The sequence below is a fragment of the Alligator sinensis genome, unplaced genomic scaffold (genome assembly GCF_000455745.1).
Source record: "Alligator sinensis unplaced genomic scaffold, ASM45574v1 scaffold541_1, whole genome shotgun sequence".
NCBI lineage: Eukaryota > Metazoa > Chordata > Crocodylia > Alligatoridae > Alligator > Alligator sinensis.
The window spans coordinates 891,014-918,842 of record NW_005842602.1 but is presented as its reverse complement, the minus strand read 5'-3'; the positions used below and the strand labels follow the sequence as shown (position 1 = coordinate 918,842).

General features: G+C 38.9%; 1 protein-coding gene across 2 annotated transcripts; it reads right to left on the bottom strand.

Moving 5' to 3' along the window:
• Positions 1-651: 651 nt before the first annotated feature.
• On the bottom strand, positions 652-27,790 carry OCLN (occludin). 2 transcript variants are annotated; one of them, XM_006033012.2, is made up of 9 exons: positions 27,714-27,790; positions 22,078-22,169; positions 20,793-21,447; positions 17,653-17,811; positions 11,636-11,778; positions 7,894-8,082; positions 5,495-5,666; positions 4,729-4,770; positions 652-2,332 (listed from the first exon to the last, which is right to left on the bottom strand). In XM_006033012.2, exons 2-9 carry the CDS (start codon positions 22,122-22,124, stop codon positions 2,231-2,233), a joined length of 1,509 nt encoding a protein of 502 aa, XP_006033074.1. In that variant the 5' UTR covers positions 22,125-22,169; positions 27,714-27,790; the 3' UTR covers positions 652-2,230. The 2 variants fall into 2 exon arrangements, with proteins under 2 accessions (XP_006033074.1, XP_025070550.1); XM_025214765.1 differs by lacking the exon at positions 27,714-27,790 and adding an exon at positions 22,622-22,680.
• Between the last annotated feature and the right edge of the window lie 39 nt (positions 27,791-27,829).

Below are 27,829 nucleotides of genomic sequence, written 5' to 3'. Positions count from 1 at the left end.
TTAATTTTATATGCACAGTTGTCAACAGCTCACCAAAGCTCATTAAGTGGCCCTTTACCCCAAATAACCCAGGGGTGGACAGTTAAGTGGACTTTATATGTAGGGTTCCACTGCTGTCAGAGAGTATAAACATAGCTTGTGTAGTACACACCTAAGCAACCTTTAGCTAGCTGAAGTATTAATATCAGCATAGCTGTGGCACTATCTTGTTCAGTGCAGTCTGCAAAATCCATTTGGGAACCTGAGGAAATGCTGAGCTGCATGCTGCCATGGATGTACTGCTACCAATGCCCAAGGTACTTGATGTAAAGCTAGCTCAGACACATCTCCATGAGCTACAGTCACACTTTTGGAATGCAGAGTAATCATTAGCGTGTATGTGAGTTTACGCCCCTGAAATCCTTGACTTCTAATCCCGTTCTGCTGCTGACTGTCCCAAGAATACAATGAACCAGTAAATCAGTCCATTTCCAAGGGATATTTCACTATTGCATGAGGCACAGTATGAATCTACATTTGAACAGTGCTTCTAAGAATATTTCCCAGAAAACAACTGAATCTTAGCGCATTTGAATTTGTTAAAAGTGTTCTCTTGTTCAGGAGAGATGGATAACCAGAGCTTCTCATATATTAGCAACACTTTAATAGGTGCATCAATATAATTTATTTCAGCTCATCTCTAATGTAAAAGTAGTAAAGAGAGGAATACATCATAGCTACACTGGGACTTTTTGAGTATTTCGGGTCTTTTTACCCAGAGTTTGCACCTTATAATACATAAGCATTCTGGATTGCATAATATATTTGGAACTGATAGAATATCAAATGTTCTTATCCTTTGACTGGGCCCAGCCTACTTTCTGTTTGCATGATTAGCCACAGAATGAAGAGATTTACTGCCAGTATTTAAAATTTGTACACACTTGTAACACTACTAGCATGCACTTGCATCTGATTATGAGAATCTAAAAGTTAAATTAGTTCTTGCTTGCTTGCAGTCTTTCCAGAGGCATTATAATGAGAAAAGTTCCTTTAAGTAAATCTTATATATTACAGAAACAAAGAATTATATTCAAAATATAAGGGCACGACTTTCTAAGAAAATTCTTTAACAGTGTGTGTGCATGTGTGTGAGGGGGAGGGAACTGGTTCTGGAGTTTCCTGTAAGAATTCATTTTCCTGTTAAAATAGTGTTATAATATAATATAATGTAACATATTAATAATATAGTATTAGTAATATAGCATATTGCAAAGTCTGACTCTTCCTCTTTCAAAATTTAAACATATTGAATTCCACTTAATTTTAGCCCAACATCAGCTTGTTTTATTACATTGGTTATAAGCATTTTCTATCTGCTTAGAGTTAACTGCCTCAGACAACGTACTGACTTCTCTTTTAAACATATTTAGTAAAGCTCTCATGCATCCAGATTTTGTACATAAGCAAACAGTACAAAACATACAAAAGCCATAAGACAAGTGACTGGTTACTCTAAAACATATACCTATATATTAAAATGGCTTAATCTAAAATAGAAATGTGGATTGTTTTAAAAAAAATTAAATATATTGATGTATGATTTCATGTATTTTCATTATTTACACATTATATTAGACAGGCAGTATTGACTCCATTAAGAAAAGTATTTATGTAGTTTGTATACAGACCTAAATGAATCATAAATGGCACTGTGAATTGACTGGTTACAGAAACCTGTTGCACCACTGCATAAATATTTTGAAAGCCAGGTATTCATTTTTTATGTTTCAGAATATACCAAAATAGTGGTGTAAATAGGCCTTGTTGGAATAAGGGGCCAAAAGATAAGCATTCTTATTAGTAAACTGCTTTTTAAAACGAGGGTGCATTATAGCTTGTCAAAAGCAAGGATAGAGTCACCGCACTGACAAGTATCATCATGTTTAAATCCTCAACTCCAGTTCAGAGGAGGAAGGGAAATAGGTCTGTGACTTAAAAGTAAATTCAACAGTTAAACTTTGGTTCCGACACTGTTTCTAATGGAGCAAGCCCCTTGTTTGGAGGCCATACTGAACAATCTACAAAATATCAGTCTTTTCACTGCACCTCAGCTGAAATTTGAGGTAACTGCTGTTTCTTATTTAATCAAGGAGATAAGGGTTTTGCTTCTCAGTGGCAATCTAACATCACTTTACTTCCAACACTGGATCTAGTCAAGAGACTCTGATCAGTTTCTTGCTTCTCTCCTCTATGGTTTCCGGTTGTCATAGTCATTGACCATCTTCTTGATATGCGATAGTTTATTCTTTAGCTTCTTGAACTGTGCTTTTTTATTTGTATAGTCCGCTGACTAAAAAAAGAAACCAAGGGCAGCATTAGAGCAGTGATTCTCAACTGGAATGATGTAAGATCCTTTTTAGGGTGTTCTGGGCTGCTACACTGCTAGGTGTGGATCATGTATAGGTGCTTGCACAAGATAAACCAGTAATGTAACTAGGCTGGGGTGACTGGAACAACGCTCCCAAGTGCCAAATTGTGGAGGGGGGCGGGGGAAAATGGAAAAAACCCAACACTGCTGCCACAGCCACACAATTGTACCAGTGGCACAGCAGCAGCTGAAAGTCGTCAATGCCCCTGTGTGCTGCACCTGTCCTGGGCGCACAGCTGCATTTTTACGCCTCTGAGATAAACCAAAAGATTTCAAATAGGAATCCATTGTGTCAATAGCATTCTGAGCTGTTGTGGTCTGTTTGAGTTATTTGCAAAAGAACTGCTCTATTATTTTTCTATAGTAAAAAAAATAAGTTACATTCATTTTTGAGATGGCATGCCACTAAATTCAGAAAAGTTGTGGAAGGGTGCCTTGAATATAAAAAGGTTGAAAACACTGCATCAGAGAAACAGGATAGATATAAAAGCATACCTCTCCAGCAAAAAGTGCTCTGACTGTAGCTCAATATTAAAACCAATTTTAAGTCAAGGACCTTAGACATAAAATATCCAAGTTTTTAAAGTCAGTAAAGATAAACGAAGTTAGTAAATATAAAGTCAGTAAATATAAACTGAGCCATATCTGGAAAGGATCTGAGCTGCTCATCTGTTTATACGTAGCTCTGGCAGATTGTACAGTGGCAAAGAAATTAAAGCTTTAAGTAATTTTTATACAGTTAAAGATTACTTCACTTGTTACCCCTGCTTAATCATCCTGCTATTTAAAAAAAAATCAACATTCCTAGGAAACTTCACAGTTTACAAAGAAAAAGTTGTTTATGGGCAATCAAAGTAGGAAACTTTAACAGGTCTAGACCCAGACCTACATAACATCTAAAGCAGCTAAGGTCCTTAAGTGTCAGCAGCAGAAATATTCAGGCATATTGCTAATGTAGGAATTACATATTTTCAGTTCTAGCACTGCGATCCCTGAGAGTTTAAACACACATGCACCATCTCATGACTCAAGCACCCATTTATTCTTTATGTTTAGTGTTTGAGCATTTAAGGTTTGTGTTTGCAACTGTCTCATGGCAGCCATGAAGCCTGGCAGCCACTGGAAACATCAGTGCACCCCACCTAACCTCCCACATCTTGCTGCACCCAATGTCCAGTGCAATGCCTCAGAAGAAGGTAAGCTACCTAGAAGCTAAATGATGCATGAAGAGGGGAAACAGGATTCTTTCTGGTCTGTGTATGTATCCAGTCAAAGCCCTGAATTACAGTATTTCCAGGCATCTCCCACCAGAAACAGCTCCTTTTCAACCCCTTAATGAGAACACTAAATACTCAAATCCACATGACATGCTCTAATTACACATCACATCCCAGAACAGCCCAGGCCTTCCATAAGCTTGTCAAGTCCCATCTTAAAGAAATTTAGGTTCCTTGCCCACACTATTTTTTTTTTAGAACACTAGATCAAAACACTGCTCTGTTCTTATGACTGGAAACCCTCTTCTAATGTGTTGTCTACATTTGCCTCCATTTAATCCCATGCCACCATTGCTCTTTAACTTAAACAGTTCTTCTCCCTCACCAGTATTTATACATAAGTAATCATATCCCCTTTCAACCTTTGTTTTGCTGAGTTAAATAAGGCAGTACAACCCATAACTTTTATAAGTGCACATCTGAATTCTTGCACCAAGGTTGGCAATGAAAATGTTAAAAGGGATGAATGCCAAGATTTATACTTGCTGGGTTCCTCCTTAGAGAAGGTAGAAAGGAAAGCCCAGTCTGCCCATTCAGTTCATGCCTTGAAAATACAATCTTAGTCACTTACCAAAATTTGATTGCAGACCTACACATTTTAACAGATGCAGACTAAACTGGAAGAAGGCCAGCACTGGAATATCAGGATATTGGACAGCCAATACTATTATTAGAATTCCAGTTTAATAAGTAATCAAAAAAAAATCATAGAAGTGTTTTAGGCCAACGTGTGGTCACTACTATGCCATTAACTCAGGACTGTGACAAATAATTGAAAAAAATCTCACCAACTTCTCATTTACAAGTGTCATATACGGAAGTTTAGACTAATTTCAGTTCTGGTAAAAGCGGTCATAACTACTAACTACACTCAATGTGTGTCTAGACCAAGTTTGTCCCCCTGAATTCCAATATAACATCTTAACATCCACTCCCTATGGGTGTCAGTGTGCATCTAAGTGAGACAAAGAAGAAAAAGAGGAGGACAAAAACCAAAAAATATAGGAATAAACAGGAGTATGAGAACCTTAGGACACTTACTGCTTTTATATCTTTTAGTCTATTATATTCATCAGCAGCAGCCTAGAATTAAGGGGAAAATGTAGTTAAATAAAGAAGACAACTGATTTCATTGCCATTCCTAATGTGTAGCTTTACTTTAGAGACAAGCAGTCAAATGAAAGGGTATAAAAATGGCTTTTTAATTTTAACCTGACAATCAATCTCGAGAGATCTGTTGCTAGAAATTGGAACTGTAGCTGATCTACTCATGTTCAGATGTGTTTGGTCATGCTGTCTCCACTTAAGACAGGGCCCATACAGTAAAAATCTAGAAGTGGGGAACTGGTAATCAAGACAATCCTAAAGCCAGAAGAGAGTTTCACCATCAGCATTCTACCAGTATATGGATGCCTTTAATACCAGGCCAAGATTTTTAATACTGAAACAAATCCTAGGATCTGTACTCACCCTTCTCTAAAAATAGTGAAGCTCTTCCTCCCCCACCACCTAGTTCATAATATTTTTTACTTTTAAAGAGAGGTTTAAAGCTCATTATCTCACCAAAGTTTTAGTGACTGCATTTATCAGTTACATCAGTATGAAGCTAAAAAGATCCTTTAAGTATAAATTAATTAGGATTTGCATTGGTGAGGAATTAACTCCCACATTTTTGCTTGATATGTAGGAATTGATGACAAAGTTAGTCTTTACTAGCAATCACATTGCATCTTTTCATAAATCAGTTAAGCATTCCCCTTTCTCTGTATACATCTTGCATAAATATTCAAATTAGCTATAAAAATACCTTATATTCCTCAGTGTCCTCATTGTACTCATCCAATTCTTTATCCAAGTAACGGAGTTCTTCTTTGATTTCTTCAAGTTCAGCTTGTAAACCCCTGTATTCCTGCAGTTCAGCATCAAAGTCTCTCTTGTATGCTTGCCTTTGTTCATCTGATGTAACTGGTGGGTATTCCCTAAGAGAAAAATAATTAAAAAAAATAATAATAATCCTTGTTACACATATACAACAGAGGACAGGACAGGCTAGAATAGGAATAACAGATTTACTTATAGGATGATGTGGGCAATACTGCATTCTAGGCTTTGGGCAAAAGTCATTGCTTATTAAAGAAGTAATTACCCCAGTAAAGCCACATAAGCCACTAATGAATATATGTAACACTGCATATCTATCAGGTTTAAAATTAGAAGGGATCGTCAAATCATCTAACTTGATTTTTGGTGCCCCTCAGACCAGATACCCTGAAACTGAGTTTAGTAAGTTTTGTTTTGGCTGAGGAATATCTTCCAGAAAGATCCCTGTCTAGCACTAAAGAAATCAATAGATTGAGACTTCAACATTCCCAATTTTATTCCAGTGGTTAATCACACTTATTTACATTTACATTCTTCGTAACTAATTTTCTTGGCTTTAGCTTTCAGCTTTTGTTTCTTGTTATGCCTTTCTCTGCTGGATTCAAGAGGCCTTCCAAACCCCAGCCTTTTCTCCCTGCAAAGGTTTTGTGGACCAATTGAAAAACCTCCCAATCTTCTTTTGGGTAAGCAAAAATTAGGCCTCTAAAGTCTCTCAGTACAAGGCATTTTTCCAGCGCACAATTTTTTGCATCCCTTTGCTATCCTTCTCCAGTTTTTCAACATGATTTTTAAATTCTTGACCCTAGTACTGCTCTTCCTGCCCTGTTTATACATGCAAGGATCATATTAGCCCATTTTCCACAGCACTGCATGAGAAGCTTCTAATGAGTTTTGTCCCTATGTTCCCTAAATCCATTTGAGAGTCACTACTCAATGGGAGACAGCCTTTATTCTTCTCTCCTTTTTCCTAGACACGCAACTTTTCATTTGGTTACATTAAAAACATTTTTGTTTGCTTTACAATACCATACAAACAAACAATACCATACACTTGTGTAAACTTGATAATCTCGCATATTAAATCAGGCCTGGTGGACGAAGCCTACTTTTCCCCATAAAACTACATTAACAATAGATATTAATTGTATTCCTAACCTTTAATTCAATTAAATCCCATGCAGATTTCCTATTATTATAATTAGGACTAGCATCAGGTTAACCACTGTATAGGTACCTGGTCAGCCTGCTTGCACCTATTTGAATGTTGAACACAATAAGCATTCAGTCTTTTGGAATTTCCCTACTCCACTTTTTCAGTTCATATTATATACATGCAAAAGAGCAGCAGCAGTCCTATAAATTAATGGTACCAAAGTAGATGGTAGTCTGGATGAATACATTGTCTGTATTGGAATGGAGGGTTTAGATTCTGCTCCATTATGTTGCTACCACCTTCCTCCTCCCTGGCTCCCCTTTCCCAGCTAATCTGTATTTCAAAATAGCCATACAGTCAAAGATGTCATATTTCAGTTTAAGTAAATGTTTCACAGATTAGCATGATACACTGTCTAGGGACTGTTACTATTTGGTGAAGTGGATGATTTCATTCAAAGACCTCTTCAGTCCTAATTGACCACAGTAAACATTATTTATGTTTCCCTCCTCACCACTCTAAATGTGTCATCTCTTCATATACACAAGCAATAATGAAGTCTGTCATCTTTTGTTTGCACCTTTCACGGAAAAACCAAAAGCTGATTCATTGTGGAACTGCTGTCTGCAGTGGGGAAGAGTGACTGCATTCCAGTATTGAAATAACAAGAATGTTGCAAAGAAATCTTAGCTGCCATGTGGGAAATTTTGCAGCATGTAAAGACTTGGTTTAGCTAAGTCCCGCTTGAGCAGTGTTGACTCACCAAAACAAACTCAGAAGCATATATTTACCTACACTATTAAAATATTAGTGAGCCTTTCCAAAAGATACTCCACCCACAAGACATCCAGAGACTTAATAATCATGCTAAAGAGTATCCTCCAAGAAGCTACTTGAGACATTGTCAGGTAGTGTTCTTTTCAAAGGTAGTGCTTCCAATTATAAAGGGCAAACACTTACCTATTTTCTTTCACTGACTTTTTTCATGCTCCAGTGGTAGACTTCATGCTGCTGCTACCCACAGTTCCTATATTACTTCTAATACATGTCTAGTCACTAACATGTTTATCTGTGATACCATGCTTGCTACTTGGTTTAGCCCAATCACAGAATATCACAAGTGATTCAGTAGTATTGTTCTGATGCTGATGAAATATAAACATTGTTCTTACCGGTCCCATTCCTCCTTGACGTCTAGTTCATCACAAGACTCCCCAGCAGTAGTATAATCCATATCATAGTTATCAATGTTGGGTCTTTCTGCCATTATCTTTTGTGGTAGCCGTTTGGTTGATCCAATGTAAGTGGTTTTACTAAAATAATCCGATGGTTTAACATCCTTTATTAGTTCAAAATGATCCCTTCCAACACAAAATAAGAATTTTATTAGTTGCTACTTTCAGGTTGAAGTGCTAACACTAAATCCATTGATTACATGTTAATATGATAAATTCACAGAGAACTGCATGCAATATAGAATAGCAATGTGCTTATTCCAAACTCAAATGGAACAGATTTTCTATATTCTTCTATTGCCACTGTGCAATATTCCATTTTCATCTAGCACTGGACAAGTTATTAGGCATACTTTCATGTGCCATGAGGAATTAATCTTTCAAAAAATAATAAACTACATATATATATATATATAAAAGAGTCCTTGTAAATGTTTTAAGTATATTTGTTACAGATTCAAAATTATACCCCATTTAAGACTTAAATAGTACTTATCTGGAAAGTAATACAAAAGTCCTTTAACTTTTCAAATCTAGTCACCAGACATGTAGTTTGAAATCACTTGATCTGAAATCACTTGATCATTCTTTTTCTTCTATTGCTGGATAAACTCCCCTAGATATTTTGGAAAATCAGCTCTTATTACCTATAGGAAGGACTGCAAAAGCATACTGATTTTGACAGAAAGTCTCAAGCCTGATATTTTAGGACTGAAGTTGAAAAAATGAAAGGGGGAGAGTAAAAAGCAACAGAAAAAGTGCAATGGTAAATTTAAAAAAAAAGAGAAAATCTGGTATCTGCACTGAGCTTCTCATTCTGGTGGTGACAGCTGCAAATAAGCATACAAGTATTTTCCATCAAGAGGAAATTCATGATCATGACTGCATTCATACAGAATCTCTCTTTGGACATTCTACAGGCTCCATTTCTTAGATTCTCTCTTCCTACTCTGTGCCAGCTTAACTTGTATTTTTCATTCGGGTTTTGCATGTACTTCCTAATTTCGTTTTTGATGTGAACATGGTTCTAAGTCTTTTAGATTTAAAGCTGTAGAGCTCAATAGCTCTTAACACTGAAAGTAAATTAGTTTTGACACAATTTCAATTAGGTAGGATCAGGATAAATCACACACAATTCACTTGGGACTAGTGCTGCTATTTTCCGATTCCAAGCAAAAAAATGATGATATACTTGCAATTTTACAAGCTCCATAAACAGGGCCTATAATCATGTAGTGACTTCTAGTCTTTTAGCTTTGTTAATTGGGGAGAAAAGCCCTAAAGTTTCAGTTCCATCACCTGAAAATAGTGTTTTAAGTTCACGGCATTACTCTGAAGAAAGCAGTGTGCAGCCTGACTGCCAGGAGGACAGAAAATACATGTCAGTCCAAAGCTGTTAGAGAAAATAAGTAAAGATGTGTATTGGGTATCACAATGACATGTCAGAATGGATAGCAGACCTGTCACAAGGCTTCATTCAGAATCATAACTGATTTCAGTCAGCCAGGATCATATCGAAGTGTCTGCTTCTCTGTGGCCCTTCCTTGAACTGACAGAAACTAGAAGGGAAGATTGGGCTATTGGAAGTATATGTACATTTTCCTCACTCCTTCCCATCATTTAAAAGTTACACAGTTTGGTAGCAAACCTTAGGCACTTAGAGAGGCAAGGTTAACTGACTCTGAGTAAGCCAATTCAAGGTGAATTTTTTATAAGTACAAGGGCCTGATTACTGTCTCAATGCTTTTACTACTTCGCAGTTTCATGAAAATGTGGGAAGTGACAGGTGAGGTCCACAGGAAAGAGAAGAGAAGATTTATATTTAAATATCTACAGTTCTAAGCAATTGTTGGATGTTCAAGCTGTAACCAATTAACAGTTGTACAGTGAAAGCAGTGTTTAAACAAGAACATTCAAAGTCCTCTTCTTTCTAAAAATATTTAAAGTCAGGTCTACAATTAGATTTGAGCAAACGGTGGTAGACCTCAAGGTGAATAAAGTTCAGCTTTGCAGATATGCACATGAAGCAGCCAAATGCTTCTTGGCTGGTCTCCAAGCAGATATGGGTCACTGCAAATTGTCAGCCTAAGCATGAATCCTGTCACATTCTAAGCCCTTTGTCTAATCAAAATCGGAGAAAAATTGATGTGTACATGTTTTAGGAGTAATTCAGGGCTGTAGAGATGCCATCATATCCCTAGCTACACAGAATGTGTAGTACTCCCTTGTAGCTCTGATTTAGGGAATTGGATTGGTCCCCTGACCAGTGAGAAGAAGCAGTACAAGCTATATATTGTATCACAAACACACAAGCACAGACAAACACACAATTTTTTAAAAATATTGAGTTTTCCTGCCTTGATGTAATCTCAAATGTATCAGCATTTGTCTTTATTTGAACATCAAGATCCACTTCATTCCTCTATCTTGTTCCATTCAGTTTACTTCTGACATTGTAGGCAGTAAACATGAACAAACATCTACCCCAGTCAGGAGTGCAACCAGCATTCACCACAGATGAGCCCAGGAGAAACAAACAATAAAACAAACTACTGCAGAAGACAAGCAAATACCCTGTAGCATGCTATGACTTTCCCAGATGTGGAAAGAGTTGACTGATCAAGTGGGAAAATTAAGGAGTCTGCGCAGGCTACATTAAAAAATAGAAGCTTCTTTTTTAACATAATGCATTTACCTTACTATCATCCACTCTAATAAATGTTCCTTAATGTTCCTTTACAAACCCAGCTTCAATTGTTCACCACTACACCCCTACCTGCTTGCAATTTGGTACCTGTATTTGTTTCTCTTTTTTCCACTAAATATTTCCCCACTTTGGTGCTTAGAGGACAAACGACATAAATAAAATAATATATATGGATGTTTAAAATTCTCTATGCCCAGTAGTCTATTTATAAAGGACAGTTAGGGTGCAATAAGCTCTGGGATGAATTACCAGCACAGTAAAGACTCTGCACTAACTATAAAAATTGAATGAGATGCTTTCCGTTTTATACATAAGACAAGTATGGACACAAGTGCAAAGTAGCTAGTACATTATACATTCATAGCTACTAAATTGTGCATTAGCTTCCCTGGGCCAATAAAAGTAATAGTAAGAATCGTGAGTTAGATTTCAACTCACAACTAAGATGGAAAGTTTTATGCAAATGACATTAATTTAAAAAAATATTCCAGAAACAGACTAATATGGATAAAGACACACAAAAGGAATCATAATTTCCTAGGTTATCTGTACAGACTGACTAGCAACATTTTACATCAAAATGATATAATTAATTTTAAAAAGTGGTGTAGCATTGAGACTAGCCCTTTCAGTTGTAGATGGATGAAGCTCATAGGTCAATTCAGTTTGCTTGATTTTGTTTTTAATCTACTAACAAAGAAGTACATTCAACACAAAGCGTACACAATATCATAAAGCCACAGCACTGTACTGACACAGTGAATGAGCAGTCAGTATACACAGGTTAAGAAATATTAAAAAAAACTCTGTTCCCCACCTCTCTTTTTTCCTCCCCTGCACATGTTAAATTCTTCTGCTGTTTAGGAAGAATCTCTCTCTGATTTCAAAGGGGAAAGGGTCTAGCTCTAGAATGATTTGTTTCCTTACCTTTCTAATGATTTGCAAAGACCAAACTAAGAAGAGTTTACTTACTGTGAATATTTATAGGTATTGTCTGTATAACCTTTGCATTCATTAGCTTTCGAATAAACTGGATGTGTCATAGAAGTAGGAAGTTGATCTTGGCAGTCCAATACTGGCACTATTTCTGAACACCCTGTTTTTGTGTTTTTTGGCTGGGGAAAGAACACACAATTCTCATCAAAAATGCATTGAGATAATATGTAGTAATGCAGTATTAATGCACTAATATCACAGTTTTGTGGCTGAATGCTCATTTTTTTCACTTCAGCCATTTGCTTTCAGTTTTGCTTTTTTTAAGAAAAATGTTTTCAAATCTAGAAGCACATATGTCCCTATTAAAGAAGCAAACTGTTATTTACAGAAGACAGTCCTGAGCTGTTAACAGCATTACATTGTTGTCAGACGTTCTATTTTAATAGTGGCACACTTTAAGATATTTGACAAGAAAGAAGTTGTTGAGACTCATTTGTAAATAAGTTAACTTAAAAAGGGTGCTTTCAAAAGGGCTGGGATAGTAGCAGGTCTTATCTTAATTGAGAGGCTAAGAATTTTAAATCTTTAAATAGAAGTTTGCTTTATTTCAAATGCATATATGTATATGGGAATGTAATTGCTGTGGGAAGAACCTTCACATAATACCATTGCGTCAGAAGGACAGTGTGTTAGAACAGCAACAGTTCTATGCTATATAGCACTGAAAGTACAAGGTTTATAGTGTCAAAATCCATGCATCCTGCATGGTACCTTTAAAGAAGTATTCCACTGCACGCTAAAGGAGACTTTTGTACCATGAGCATTTCTGAAATTAGATTACAAATCCAGGTCTATCACTTAATCAAGCTTGCCTCAGCTGCTACTCTTGTTCTGCTTCACACAATGGCAATGTTCAATTGTCATGGTGCCCTGTGACCAGTGGGGTCCCTCAAGGCTCTGTCCTTGGACCTATATTGTTCAACATCTTCATTAATGATGTGAACATTGGAGTCAATGTTCTCCACCTTGGGAAGAAAAACCTGCAGCATGCTTATAGGCTTGGCAGTGCTACACTGGCTAGCACTACGGAAGAAAGAGACTTGGGGGGTCATCATTGACCACAAGATGAACATAAGCCTTCAGTGTGATGCTGCGGCTAGTAAAGTGACCAAAATGCTGGTTTGCATCCATAGATGCTTCTCAAGCAAATACCAGGACGTCATTCTCCCCTTGTACTCGGCCTTGGTGAGGCTGCAGCTGGAGTACTACGTCCAGTCTTGGGCCCCACAATTCAAAAAGGATGTGGAGAAGCTTGAGAGAGTCCAGAGAAGAGCCACGCACATGATCAGAGGTCAGGAAAACAGACCTTACGACAACAGGCTGAGAGCTATGAGACCCTTTAGCCTGGAAAAGCACAGGCTCATGGGTGATCTGATGGCCACCTATAAGCTTATCAGGGGTGACCACCAGTATCTGGGGGAACATTTGTTCACCAGAGCGCCCCAAGGGATGACAAGGTCGAACGGTTATAAACTGCAAGACTGTTTCAGGCTGGACATAAGGAAGAATTTCTTTAGTGTCCGAGCCCCCAAGGTCTGAAATAGCCTGCCATTGGAGGTGGTTCAAGCACCTACATTGAACACCTTCAAGAGTAAATTGGATGCTATCTTGCTGGGATTCTATGCCTCAGTTGACTTCCTGCCCTTTGGGCAGGGGGCTGGACTCGATGATCTTTTGAGGTCCCTTCCAGCCACAATGTCTATGAAATATATGAAATGTTGCCTGATGTCATACATATTGCCACTAAAAGTAGGGCCTTTTATGCATATACATAACCATAAGGAAGAACTTCACAGAAACCATGTCACTTATGTAACTAAGTATCTGAATGTAAGGGCCTTACTGAACTAAAAAAGAGCAGATCTCTTTTAAGCCGGGTATTCACGATATTCAAAGCATGCTACAATCTTTCTTAAAGGTATCTTTCTCTCTTCTTGTAGATTTAAAAATGAAGATTTTGCATATTTTTCTGCCTCAATTATTAAGATCCTCAGTTACTTTAAAAATTCTGGTCAACTATTCTGGGTTCCTCTCTGACACCTGGAGAAACTGACATCATAAGAAGGCAAGAGATGATAGGGAAAGATTTTGGTCCACATATTTAAGTCTGTGTTTGTTAATATCAGTTTAACTCTACTTTCCAATTAGTATTTGGGAGAGAGGCCTTATAAGACCCAGCACCACCCTTGTCCTGGGAGTTAGACTGGACATGTTCCAAATTATAAATTGTCCAAAGTCTTTCAGTAGATCAGGTAACTAGACTTCTCTTTGGTGATACATTATTTCAGCTTTAAAACAGTTTTCATATAATCTATTTAGAGTATAAAGCAGCCAAAAATATCCCCAAAAAACAATTTTAACATCTCCACTTTGCAAGTCCTTTAATGTTTTACTCGCTTTGGTGTCTTAGGAAAATGACAGAAATGGTTTATTTCAGAATAAGTGTTATGTTGTAATGGGCAGTATATTAGCAAGCTATTGATACGTGCCAGACTTGTTTCCTCTTGAATTCCCACTGCAATAGCACAGATGAACTTCAAAGGGAATGCTTGCCACTTCCCTTCCCAGCTTAGCTTTTGCTGGAGAATTTAATTGAAGAGTTTCAAAGCTCAGGTTCAAACAAATAGAAGTTGTTTTCAAGCTCCAAATTAGGAATTTAGGACACAGTGGTGAGGTGGCATAAGACAGATACACTATAAGGGTTCTGTTCTCACTCTGGTTGCAAGCATCTCTGCAACTTTTAACAAGTCAGACTTAGCATTTGATGTCCATTTGATAGATAAGATAAGGTTGCTCAGTTACCTTATCTTATCTAGCAAATAGACATAATAAATTAAAGACTTGTTTTAATGGGGAATCAGTGTAAATAATACAATGATGGGATAGCATAAAAACCTAAATAAAAAAGTGTCAAGTATCTAGGTTGTAGCCGTATTGGTCTAGAGGCAAAAGGAATCCGAACTTGTGGTAGAGGTGATCTCTTTCCGTAAACCAACTCGATTTTTGCAAAAAAAAAAAAAAAAAAAAGTATTTATTTACAAGTTTTGGGGCACAAACACCCTTCTTCAGGCATAGGAGAAAAGATTATAAAAGTTCTCCTAGGTAGAAATGAAAGTTCGTATTTCAAAGGAGAGTTGAAGGTCCTGCTTACCATCAAACAACTTTGAGGTCAACAGACTATTCCAACTTTTCTCAAAGCCTAATCTGCATAAAATGAACTATTCCAAGCAGGGGATTTTACCACACCTTTAACTTTCCTATGAAATATAAACTCTAAATTCTACCTAGGATAACTTTTTCAATCTTTTCTCCTATGCCTGAAGAAGGGTGCTTGTGCTTAAAAGCTTGCAAATAAACATTTTCTTTGCACAAATCTAGTTGGTCTAATAAAAGGTATCACCTCTACCACAAATTCTGATCTGATTCCTAAATAAAAAAGTGGCCACTTTAATCATTTTTTTATCTATGTTTCTTTTATCTTTTGAAAGTTAACAGCCAAAACGAATTTCCATCACCATATTTTCTTCCTTCTCAGCTTAACTGATAGTGAAGCATGTTTAGTTTTCAAATAATGAGTTTCTGTAACATTTAAGCTTCAGTTTTTAGACAAAGCCATTTTTAGACTTAACTCTAATTTTACTTTTTGTATTGTAATGTGATTTTGTGGATTAAAGGAGCACAGTGAAACAGCATTTTGCAGAAAACTTAAATTCATTTTAAAAGATACTTAATTTAATCTGATTATTCAGAGTGCTCTAGTTCTGAAGAAGATCTCAACAGTTTCTAAGGATGATTTTTATTGTTGGTTGTGGGGCAAGGGAGAGGGAAGCAGGGAATGTTTGGACTTACACAGATAACCAAAACTAGACTTGCAATGTCATCACTATACCCCCAACACAGTACTGAAACCCAGATCAGGTACCCTAAACCACATATCTACTACTTAAGCAAAAACATGCTTATTGGCTATAACATCATCTTTATATTCTAAGAGATAACCATCCATTAACATATTCATATGTACAATATCCAATCATGCTCTTGCTGGAGTGACAGAAAACTCCAAGTGACATTTTGAAAGTAAAAATGGACCTCAAGATTATCTAAAACATAAAAACAAAATTTTCTGAAGACTAAATTAAGCCAGCAGAGGAGTTAATGGAGAACTGACTATATACAAAGTGTAAAGCAGTAACAAGCCATTATAGAGCAAAGAGAAGATAAAGAAACTTTAGGCAGTTTAACCTAAGACTCAAAAAATCTGACAGTTTTCTTCTCTGTTGCTTCCAGAATAAGTCTGGCAGTATTCATCCCAAAGTGGCTTCCCAAGCAAAGGTTATAAAAATTAAAAGAGAACTTTGGAAGCTAGTTGCAACCTTTAACTACAAAAAGGCTGTTATTATTATTTCCCTATACTGAAGATAGAGGCGGCGGGGGAGAGAGAGAGAGACAGAGAAATGGTTTTAAGTTTTGGCAGAAAGAGAAAGTGTAAGAAAATGTGAACAACTCAAACTATAAGTCTACATGGCCACCATGTACTATGACAACACACTTAGGTGTTTTATTTCACCAGGCACACACGTTCTTTTGGTAAATCTGGTATCTTTTATTAGACCAACTAAAATATTTGGAAAAAAAATCTTCTTAGCATGCTTTCGAGCACAAACACCCTTCGTCAGGCTGAGGAAGCATCTGCAGATGGTCTGTGGTCTTCCTGGATGGAGTGGTCTGGTCATTTACAGTGCTGTTCTACTTTCCTGTTCTCTGTCACTGGGAAAGTGTCAAATAAGCCAGTACCACACACTAATCACAGGCTGCTAAAAAGGCACACACCAAAATCCTGTATACATGTAGCTACAAGTTATAAAGAGACACATATGAAGCAATCCAGTAAAATAAGTCAGTGAGGACACTCAGTTTTGTAAAAGTGCTCTCAGTAAAAGAAGTTAATCAGGATTGGGTTTCACCACATAAAGAAGCACAATTAGAATTAATAAATGTCAGATCTCTCAGCAAGGTATCTAGAGAGGTTAACTAAGAGATAGTACACAGGAGTACTGTTGTAGTTTTGTTGCAGACAGTATTCCAAAAGCAGAATACAGACCAGATTTTTATTTAAAGATAAAAATGTATGACTAATATTTTAGGGGTGTACTTGGTAGCCATGTTGGTCTGAGACAAAAAGACATACAAAAAACTAGAACTCTTGGTTCCAAAATGATACCTTTTATTAGACCAACTGGAAAATAGCAAGAAAACTGTCCTTTTCTGCAAGCTTTTGGGAGCAAAGTCCCTTTGTCAGGCTCTGGGAAGAGTGTAGATGGTACAAGATGGTTTAAACTTCATTGCAGAACAACAAGGAAGTTTTTTTGCCTCCCTGCCAGCCATCTGACACCTCCAGGGAAGGAATTCTACCTGATCAACACATCAAAGAGCTACTCAACACAGCTCACAAGACACTCACGGACCCAGAGGGACAGACTTCCATTTTCAGCTCTCTCTGTGCAAAAATGAAGTTTATTTCCTACCTATGGGGACTTTTTACCATCTTGTACCATCTACACTTTTCCCAGAGCCTGACAAAGGGACTTTGCTCCCAAAAGCTTGCAGAAAAGGATAATTTTCTTGCCATTTTCCAGTTGGTCTAATAAAAGGTATCATTTTGGAACCAAGAGTTCTAGTTTTTTGTATGACCAAAATTTTCACATTGTTCTTGTTGTTTGAAATAGCCCATTGTGAAATCTGACATCTAATTGAACAATTACTTATATGCTTGCTGTTCTATTGCTTGTAATTGCAGAGACACTGTTAGTGGTGGACTTATGTGAGTTTGTTTAAAAAAAAAATCAATAGTATATTATTGTTTTAAATGAAGTTTTGTACAATGATACTATATATAATGGTAGAACCAAAATTTGGGGCTTGAATCCTTCAGTTTGAGTAGGACTGATGGTTTATGCCCATTTAGAACAAGCAACTAATGCTTAACTTACCCATTCTTGTATCTTAGGCGCTGGTTCACAAACCTGTCTTCTATACCACATGATGTTCCTTTTACCACAACAGTGTATCCTATTTCGAGTTATTAGAGCCAAGATGATGATTGCGATAAGACCCAAAATAATCAAGCACACCAACACAATGGAAATAATCTAAAAAAAGGAAAAGAAAGAGCAGACATTTTTATATGACTTATAACAGCCAGCAACCTAATTTAAAGAAATATCCTCACTTCTTCCCAGAGATTCCAAATATCTAAACCAACAAATCAGCTTTGCAGCCTATCTAGTGAGAGAGTACAGCCTTGTGGAAGTTTACTGCCACCATTTCACTCCAGAAAGAATGCCACTAGGGTATTGCACCTGCACTGATTTTAACTCTGCCACAGTAAGGCAGGGAGGGAACTTTCTGTAGCAACGCCAGCTATTAATGTTTTTTAGTGACATCGAAAAGATGACATCCAGTGGAATGTTTTAAGTGAATTAGTATGCATAATATTTTTTCTTCCTTGATCATGCAAGAGACATATTAGTTTTTTTCTGTCAAACCAAGAAGTTTGGGAAATCCCCAGATTATTTATTAAGAGCTTTTGTGCTTTGAGAGGCTGAAGGTTTTAGATTTTTTTAAAAGAAGCTTCCTTTATTCCAAATGTGAATTTATCTTGAAAGGGCATTTATAGAAGGAAGTGATTTTAAACACTGCTGAGAAACAGATGTGTCTACATGTGCATTAACACACTTTAGTTAATACACATTAAATCTAGTACCTCCATTGTGAGGTACTAGGAAAATGTGCATTAGTTTGTCTTAATGTACATTAACTAAAGAGCATGGGGTGCCTGTACACAAGCACAGAGGCCACTCCAATGTGTTATAATTAGAGTGCATTGGAGCAGACTCGATTCAAGTCTGCTGGAACGTGATAATTACTGCACTCCAGCAGCCTCCTGCGTCTCACGTATCAGCGTCCCTGTGCTTTAAATTGTAGCGGGGGCACTTGAACTAAAGCTTGTCAAACAAGCTTTAGTTCAAGTGCCCCCACCACCATTTTGAAGCATGAGGATGCTGATACATGAGACACTGTAGCGCCTTAATTAGAGTGTCTCTCTTTAATAAGGGAGAGAGAGAGAGATTTGAATGAAACATTCCTCTGCCAGCACAAATATGCCAATGAAAAACTAAAAGCACAATAAAAAGGAAAAAGAGGTTTACTATTTATATCAGGAGACCACAGGTCTACTATATTTGCAGAAAAATTTCCTGACTCAAATATGTAAGCAGGCAAAAAAGTAAAGTGTGGGATACTAAACAATAATATGGTAAACTCTGGCATTCTTAAAACAGAATGCAATGCATATATACATAAGTTCTATTTATAGATCATAGACACTTTGTAACCTTATCAGTCAAACAGGTTTTCAAGTACACTACTTTAAATTTACAGAAACCTAACATAGTGGCTTCTGTTGCTAAATAATTAGTATTTAAAGTAGTATTTATTTGAAATATGAACCCCACTTTTTTTCACAAAGGAATTGCTATGATTTATCATGCTGATTTTTTTTCTTGCATGGGGACAGCTAATATGAATATGACATGGATAAGTAGGTTACAAAAATCTCAAATTCCTATATAAATACATTAAAAGGAAAGGTTAGCTTCCAGTAGCATTACTGGGGGGTGGGAAAGTAGGGCACCAGCCTGAGATGCCAAATTAGAGGGGACACCAGAATGATGGTCCTTGGGAAACCCATACCATGGGCTGCTATTGGTGATGTGCAAATGCACAGCCTGGGCAGCTGGAACCCACACTACAGCAACAGCAGCTGAAGTGTGGTGAACCAGTGCTGCAATAGGTAACACTCTGCCCTGCCATCCCCGCTCTCCAGTGCTCAGCACAAAATCCACCCACCCCTTTCTACCCAGGCCACAGAAATAGCTAGCTAAGTAACTATGCCTTTGATAGCTCCCTTTACTGTAACTGGAGTTTTTGGATGAGAAATGAAAGGTTTAATACCTTTAAACAGTCAATAAAGGAGCTTATTAGATTACATGTGCTCTAGAAATTACTGTACAATGTGTATGAAGTATGTTTGGCTGTTCATATTTGTCTAGAGGTTTTAGAAACACTGAAGTAAGGAACGTGGTATTTGAAGGAATGATCTAAGGCAGTGACTCTCAGCCAAGCTGATGGGGCACCCTGAGATACTGCAAGATTTTTGAAGGATGTCGCAAGGAGATAAATTCAGGCTTCCTCCCTGTCCACTGCCCAGTCCCTCTGGAAGGAGGCAAGCACTACAATAAATAAATTAGTTTTCAAAAGAGGGTGCTGCTCAACTCATAAAACTTACAGAGGGATGCTTTGAGTCAAACAAGGGTGCCTCAAGTTTAAAAAGGCTGAGAACCACTGGAATAATGAAAGCAAGTTTACTAGCTAGATCAGTGGTCGGCAGGCCAACAGGCCAGATGGCTAGTGCCCAGTCAGTCTGCAGGCTCGATCCAGCTGGTGGTCCCAATCCAGCATCCAGGGCAGTCATGGTGGGACTCCATCCAGCCGTGTGGGGGGCAGAGGGATGCCTGGCCCCATACTGGCCCTGGGGGGGGGGGAAAAGGGGCTTAAGGTAGCCCCAGCCTGGCCCTGTGGAAGAGGGAAGGGTGTGTGGTCTGGCCCCGATCCAGCTGAAGGGAGCATGGCCCAGCCCCAACCCACTGCTTCTGCCTTCAGTTTTGGGATACTTCAGTGGGGGACGGTGGCTGTATTAATTTCCGCTGCTTCCCCACCACCGTATTTCCTGATGTATGGGATGCTCTATGGGCCCGATATCATGGCTGCACAGGCTGCATTTGGCCTGCAGGCCAGAGGTTGAGCACCCCTGAGCTAGATTAATAGAAAGATATCCTGTTCAAGACAAAGCCATCCCAGACAAATGTTTACCTCACCTGCATTTAAGAACTTCCAGTAATAGATATTCCCCAACTTCTCTAGGTAATCCATTCCAAAACCTAACTACACACATAGTTAGACAGTTAGAGTATATCTAGATTCTGTATATGCCCAAAGTTTTGTTTAAAAAACAAATGCAAGTATGTTATTTAACTGGCTAAAAGGGGGGAGGGGGGAAGAGATTACATACCTCTTCGATATCCAAAATACAGTAATGATACCAGTACAGGTAGACATAGATTCCTGAATTTGTAGATGAAAAATACTCAATGCACAGAGCACAAATCTGAGTGTAGAACACTGATCCAGAAGCTGTGATATATGGGCTTACTGCTAATATATATACTATGCCAGAAATTAATAATAAGAAACCTAGAATGCAATTAACAATTATTAAACATATATAATATCTTCCTGTTCGGCACATACATGGATTAACAAGACTTAATATAAAAATTGCCACTGCAATAATAAAGCAAAAAGCTGCCACTACAAGTATAAAAACTTTAGCAGCCCATTGATCCATGTAACCTCCTCTAGTAGATGAGCTTCCATAACCATAGCTGCTTCCAAAACCACTTCCTAAATATCCAGGAAATCCTATACCAGATGTCATAGAAGAACTTCCATAAAAGTTGAGATCCCAAGACAATGTGCAAGCAACAGCAACAAAAAGGCCTATGCACATGATTATAATGATAAATGACATAATCTTGATTATTCCTGGGGGCGAGGTACATTTGTAGAAATGTTGGAATTCATTTTCTGGACAGCAGGTATACTCTGGTTGACAGCACCGTTCCTCACCACATGTATTGTTATTTTGTGGACAACTAGAAAGTTTGCTGAAATTAAATGAAAACTGTAGTTAAAAAACTGTTTTCAGGCAGTAGTGAAACATTACATTTTCAGTGTATTACATAAAAACATAGTCTTACTGTTTTTAGCGGCAGACTAATTTAAAAAGTAGCAAGGTGGAGCTACTTAAAAACAAGAGAGAAATATTCTAAATCTAAAGCATATACCTCCATACCTCCAACAAGGGGGGATTTATTCTCCCCTAGTGCTTTTGCTATGGTGGGCTACAAATAATATTGGAAGAAGGCTGAAATAAACACTTGTCAGTAATATTGTCAAAGTAGATTATGGAAAACTTTGAATATGTTTAATGTAGATTGCAGCATTTAAAATGTCAATGCTTGATTAGTTTACTGACTAGAGAAACAGATTAATGCATCATGTAAAGCAGGAAACAAGTAAAATGGAACATCTTAAATGTTTAAATCAGCAGCAAGACAGTAGATTTCAGTCTTGTGACTGTTTAATTAAACAAGGAAAGTCTTAACAGCAACAACTGATTTAGTCAACATAATTATTTTTAAGAGCTGTGCACAAGAACTATTAAAGTTATTGGTTCTGACCAGGTACAATACTTAACTATGGTAAATTAAATTGTTAAGCAAAACAGAACTTACAGTTCTGATCGATAAGGTGGAGGATTTCCAAAAGATCTGGACAACATAGTTGAAGTGCGGGGCTGCTAAATTCCAAGATGTACTTTTGGTAACTGAAAAAAATTACAATCTTAGTAATAAAACATTGTAAATAATATAATCTTAATGATACATATCATAGTAGCTATACACTATTGTTAGATAGGATTGTTAAGCAATAGCACAGAGATTTATTAAATATATAGACCTAATGAAAAGGCAAGTGGCCAAATCACAGGTTTTTTGTCCAAGGTTTTCTTTCAAGAGATTTCAGGCCCCACTCAGTGGACCTGGGCCCTGTGCTTTCCTGTTGGGTGTGCTCCCCTAGCCTTTCCCCTCCATGGGGTAAGGCAGTGGGGGCTGAGGCTTTTTGGTGCCCCATCCTCACCCCATCCTCATCTTTCACTGGGGACGCACAGGTGTGGCATTTCCTGAGGACTGCCCCACCACACCATCCTCCCCAGTAGGGTGTAGTTTTAGGTCATTCCGCAGGACCATGAACCTCCTCCATCCCCATAGCTCCTACCCTGAACTCCAGGTGTTGTAGGAGAAGCAGCTCTGTCCAGGCAACTCCGTCTGGCTCCCTGCAGCAACTATTGGTGTTACTGCTCAGGGCCTGCTCTTATTCACCATCAGCCGGGCCCTCCTCCAATCAGGCAGCCTCCTGATCATGATGTGACCCACCTGACTGGCTCTGCAGTCGCCTACAGGCTGCTCTGCTGCCTGTTCAGGCCCTTAAAGTGGCAGGCACCAAAGGTACCCTGCTACACCCTCCTAATTTTCACCAGAAGGCTGGGACCAGCCTCCAAAATCCAGAACTGTTCCAGCTAATCTAGGACATGTGAGGGCATGCTACCTATAGCACTCACAACTGTTGCCAAATTGAAATTTAGAGCAGCCCAGTTCTGCATGTGGGCCAGCAGTATACTTCTGCTTCCAATCAGATCCTCTTGATCACATCCTGCCTTCAATCAGCCAATCAGTGATCAGCAGGGCAGAAATAGCCAGAGCCAACAGCCTGAGTGAATCCTTGCCAGGGCCAAGAAGATTCTTCCTCTCACCTCACCCCATCATTCTTCTGGACTCAGCAAAAGCCCCTCTCCACCCTTACCCCTCTGCTCAGGACACAGGAATAGCTGGCTATGCCTGTGGTGGAGGTCAAGCAGTCAGGATACCTAGGGTGGTCCCTCAGCCGGGGTGAGAAGCTAACCCCCAGCCCAGGGAGCTAACCCCCATGGGGTGCAGAGGTGGGCCAGCCCCTGGCCCTTTCATTAGTGGGCTCTCCCCATGTAGAGGACTTAACTCCCACCAGGGCTGTTCCTGGGTCCCTGGGGAATCTGTGCCACAGGGCTGCTGCAGCTGGTGTCTTCCTACCATCCCCAAGCTGCAGCAGCAACTGCTAGAGTGCAAGGAGCCTGGGGACATGGAGCTGGGTAGAAGATAGTGTTCCTCCACTTCTCCTACAGTGGGGACAGTATCCTTCCTCTGCCTTGCCCCCACCATGCTCTGCCCAGGGTGCTGAAGGAGTGCTGTATGCCTCTGCCTCATTGCCTCCCCCTTCACTGCCCCACCCCCCTTTCAAAATCTTAGATCTGCCCATGTTTGCTGGTAAATATTATTTGCTGGGCTTGTTGATAGATATATTTTATTGAAACTTTGCTGGGATTCCAGGATTTAAGATGTTTGTTTTTTCTCCCCATATGAGCAAGATCAGGTGGCATGATCAAGTGCATGATATGCATGATGAGGAAGCAACCCAGCCAAACCTGTCACTAGGCTTGAATTCATCCATGCCCCAGCCCACAATTTATGTGTACATGTTTTTTCTATACATGAAAATTTATGATGGGGATAGTTTGTTTAAATTTTGTAATCTTGTAATCACTGTTCTTAAGAATGCCCCCCAAACATAAAAGTGGTGTAAAAACATGGAAGAAAAAGAAGGAAGAGTTGAAACTGTCTGCAGAACTACCCAAAATAAGCAAATGTTTTCAATGTGTTGACATTAGTGACTGTGATTGCAACAGGAAGAGTAATAACTGTGAGCTTACAGGAGTACAAAATAATAATATATCGCATACCAGTTCTTAGACATAAAAACAGTATAAACAGTTTGATCATAGTGTAGGAAGAAACACTGGTAGTGCTCTATTAAATGAGGATGAGTCTGGCAAAATAAACTATGAATTAGCAAATCCTGGAAAGTATTCTAGAGTGTTGAAAATATATCCCAAAGAGCAAGGATGTTTCCCATTAGAGATTCCAAACAGTCAAATGAAAAGAATTATAAGTTCACAAGGTTCATATATAACCAAGGGACCATTTACACAGGATAGAAAACAAAGTGGGCAGTGTTTTTCTAGAAGGTATTACACCAAGAGCACAAAAGTAATCATACTCTGCTCTGTTATTCACCTAAGGTTGACAGTACGTACTGCAAGACATTTTGGCTCTTTGCTGACCATATGTCTTCTACATGCAATGCAGCATGGGTCAGAGGTGTTAGAGACTGGCATCATTTAACTGAAAGGACAGATATTCACGAAACTTTACATTCGCCCTTAAATGCATGCCTAGTGTTTCTGCAGTGGAGATTACATGGCACTAGTATTGACAAAGATAACAGAAAAGAAATCAAGAAAACAAAGAACGTCTGGAGGCAAATACTTGAGTGTCTCATCAATGTGACTTTAACAATGACAATATGTAACCTCACTTCCAGGGGACACAGAGAGGTTTTAGGTGATGTTAACAATGGAAATTCTTTCAATCAATGAATTCTTGGGTAATACAATCCAGTGCTGAAACAGCTAATTAATAAACCAAAAAATTCTGTTCAGTATTTAAAGCATTCAGAATGATATCATTAAATTACTGTCAAAATGTGTTGAGAGAGAGAGAGTTGAAGAAATCAGAAGTAGACCATTTTTCTCTGTTATTAATACAAGCCAAGATATTGCAAAAATTGACCAGCTAAGTCAAGTTTTTTCTTATGCAACAGTAGAAGCCAATTATGTGAATATAGCAATTGTTGTGAAAATTAATGTGGCTTTTCTGGAATTTCATGAAATATCTGATCAAAGTGGTGCTGTTCTTGAACAGGAAATTGTGGACTACATCAAAGGAAAAGGGTTGGACACATCAAAGTGTTGCAGTCATGGATATAATGGGACTGCAGATACAAACAGTGGTTATTCCAGAGTGCAGGCAAGAAAATCTATGAGAGAACTGAATGGAGAATATGTACACTGTGGTGCCTACAGTTTGAACCTTACACTTAATGGCTGTGCTCAGGGAATACTGGAAATAAAATGTTTTTATGAGGTGATTGAAAGAGTCTACACTTTCTTTGGACGTAGCATAAAGCAACAGACCATGTTATCTGAATTAGCTTCTGTCTTAAAGCTTGTCAGTAACATTACTGTGAAGAGACTATATCCATTATGCATGTCCTCAAGAAACAAATCGGTCATTGCTTTGTGATTTTGCTATGTGGATATAATGAAGATGCTTTCCAGAATAATTCTCCTGAGTGAAAAGGTCAATGAACATAGCAAAGCTTTGAATTAAAAATAAAAATCTTAGAAACTTTCAATTGTGTATTTCTGGTGTGTTCCAAACAACAATTCTGGAACCCATAAATTCTGTCCCTAGGTACCTACAATCTACAATCTACTATCTGTCCCTAGGTACCTACACTCTAATGACATATTTAGCCAAACTAAACACCATTAGGATGTCAGTAGAGTGGGGTTTGGAAGTTAAGTTTGAATTGAACCAAGGAAAGAAAATGAAAACATGCTTTGATGAATTATGCGAGACTGAAAGATTGAACAATGCCAGGAGATATTTCAAAATTAATGTGTCCAATGATTGTTTGAATATCATTTTAGCCCAGTTGTCAAGTCATTTCCATAGTTTGGATGCAGTTGTTCCAAAGCTTAATGTAATTCTACTGAAGAAACTTGTAAGAGCAACTGATGAAGAGCTGAAGAAAGAAGCTGAAAAGCTAGTGAAACAATACAACAGGGACTTTTCTGTTGCCTTGCCTGGACAATTACTTGCATGTCTAACAGAAATGCTGAAGTTACTTACAGAGGAAGATTTGGCTAAAGTATTAATTGTTGATAACAGTGCTTTATCATCAAGGTTGTCTGAAGTATGTATGGCAATTGTGATATTTATAACAATCCCCAGAACAATATCAGGTGCTGAACGTTCCTTCCTGAACTCAAAATAATTAAGAATTATCTGCACAGCACAATGGGTCAAGAAAAACTTTATGGTTTAGCAGTCTTGTCTACTGGAAAGGAGAGGGCTAGGAAACATAGCTCAGACCAGGTTATTGATGAATTTGCAGACAGAAATGCACAAAATATAAAGTTGTAGTAATAGTATTTAGTGGAGTATAACTATTATTTTACTAGGCAGGCAAGGTTTTTTGGGTAGATGTGATATCTTTATTAAACCAACTTCGTAGTTGGAAAAAAGTTCTAGCAAGCTTTGAGGGGCAGTCACCCTTCTTCAGGCATAGGGAGTTTCTGCTATTATTTTACTATTTATTTGTACTTAAATATATTATTTATTACTATATGCATGTTTGTATATGTGGTGGTACTCAGTAACCCACCAAAGGCGCACTCTCCACAGTCTCCCAAAACCAATGGCTGCCAATGGTGGTGCGTGTTCGTGCTTTATATGTTTTTTTAATGGGGGCCCAAAATGATGCACTGGGGCATTCCCTAGTCCTTCCACTAATCAGAGTTTGGGTGGATCTAGACTTTTGAAAAAGGGGAGTGCAGATGCTGGATGGTGAGGTGCATCATCACTTATCAAATGCATATTTTTCTCCAGTTAGAAATAAGCAAGATGCTTTACTAACAGGCTAGGAGCCTAGGGCTGTATTATTCCGTGTAAGATGGAAGCAAAAACAAATATTACTTCACTGGGATGTGTTAAAAACCATCAGCAGGGCTCTGAAATAGGAGCTTCGGGACCAGGAGCCACTAAGAGACAGCAGAATTTCACAAGAAAGGCTTGCTGGGCTGGCAGGACATCAAGCCCAGTAGAAAGAAGAGAGGGTGGTAAACACTCCTGGAATGAAGATTTTAGACGCGAGCCGGTAGATGACAATTAGCCATTAAGTCAATTGGGTCCTTCAGCGCTGCCTGACTAGAAAAGCTGCTGTCGCTGCCAAGCAGCTGGTTTTCAACTCGGGGTGGAGCAGGGATCAAAGCGGTGCGCAAGGGCTGGGGTGCACCCTCCTGCACCCGCACAGCGGCAATGCCCGTGGGAGGCAGGCAAAGGGAGTGAGTGGGACTCTCGAGCAGGGGCCGGGAAATTAGGACCACTGACAGCTCCGCCTCGTGCCTGGGGGCCGGGACAGGGGTTGGGGAGTTGTTGCCGTTTTTGAACGCTTCTCTGGCGAGTGAGCAGTGCCCGAGGCTCTGAACCTCCCCTGGGGAGACGTCCAGGTCTGAAACATCTCCCACGGGGAGCGGGGCCCCTCTCCAGACCCGCAGGATGCAGCCCGGAGCGGCCCCGGGACCCGCGCGCAGCGCCCGGCGCCCGCCCCCGGGGAAGGGGCTCGGGAGTCGCCCCGCGGGGGGAGCCCTTACCGTAATGCCCCGAATGCCTGCGCCCGTGACTTCCCTCCGCTGCCCCGCACCTCTCTGCGCTTCGGAGCCGCATCCTCCTCTCCATCCCCATCCCCTCCACCCCCCACGCCCAGCCG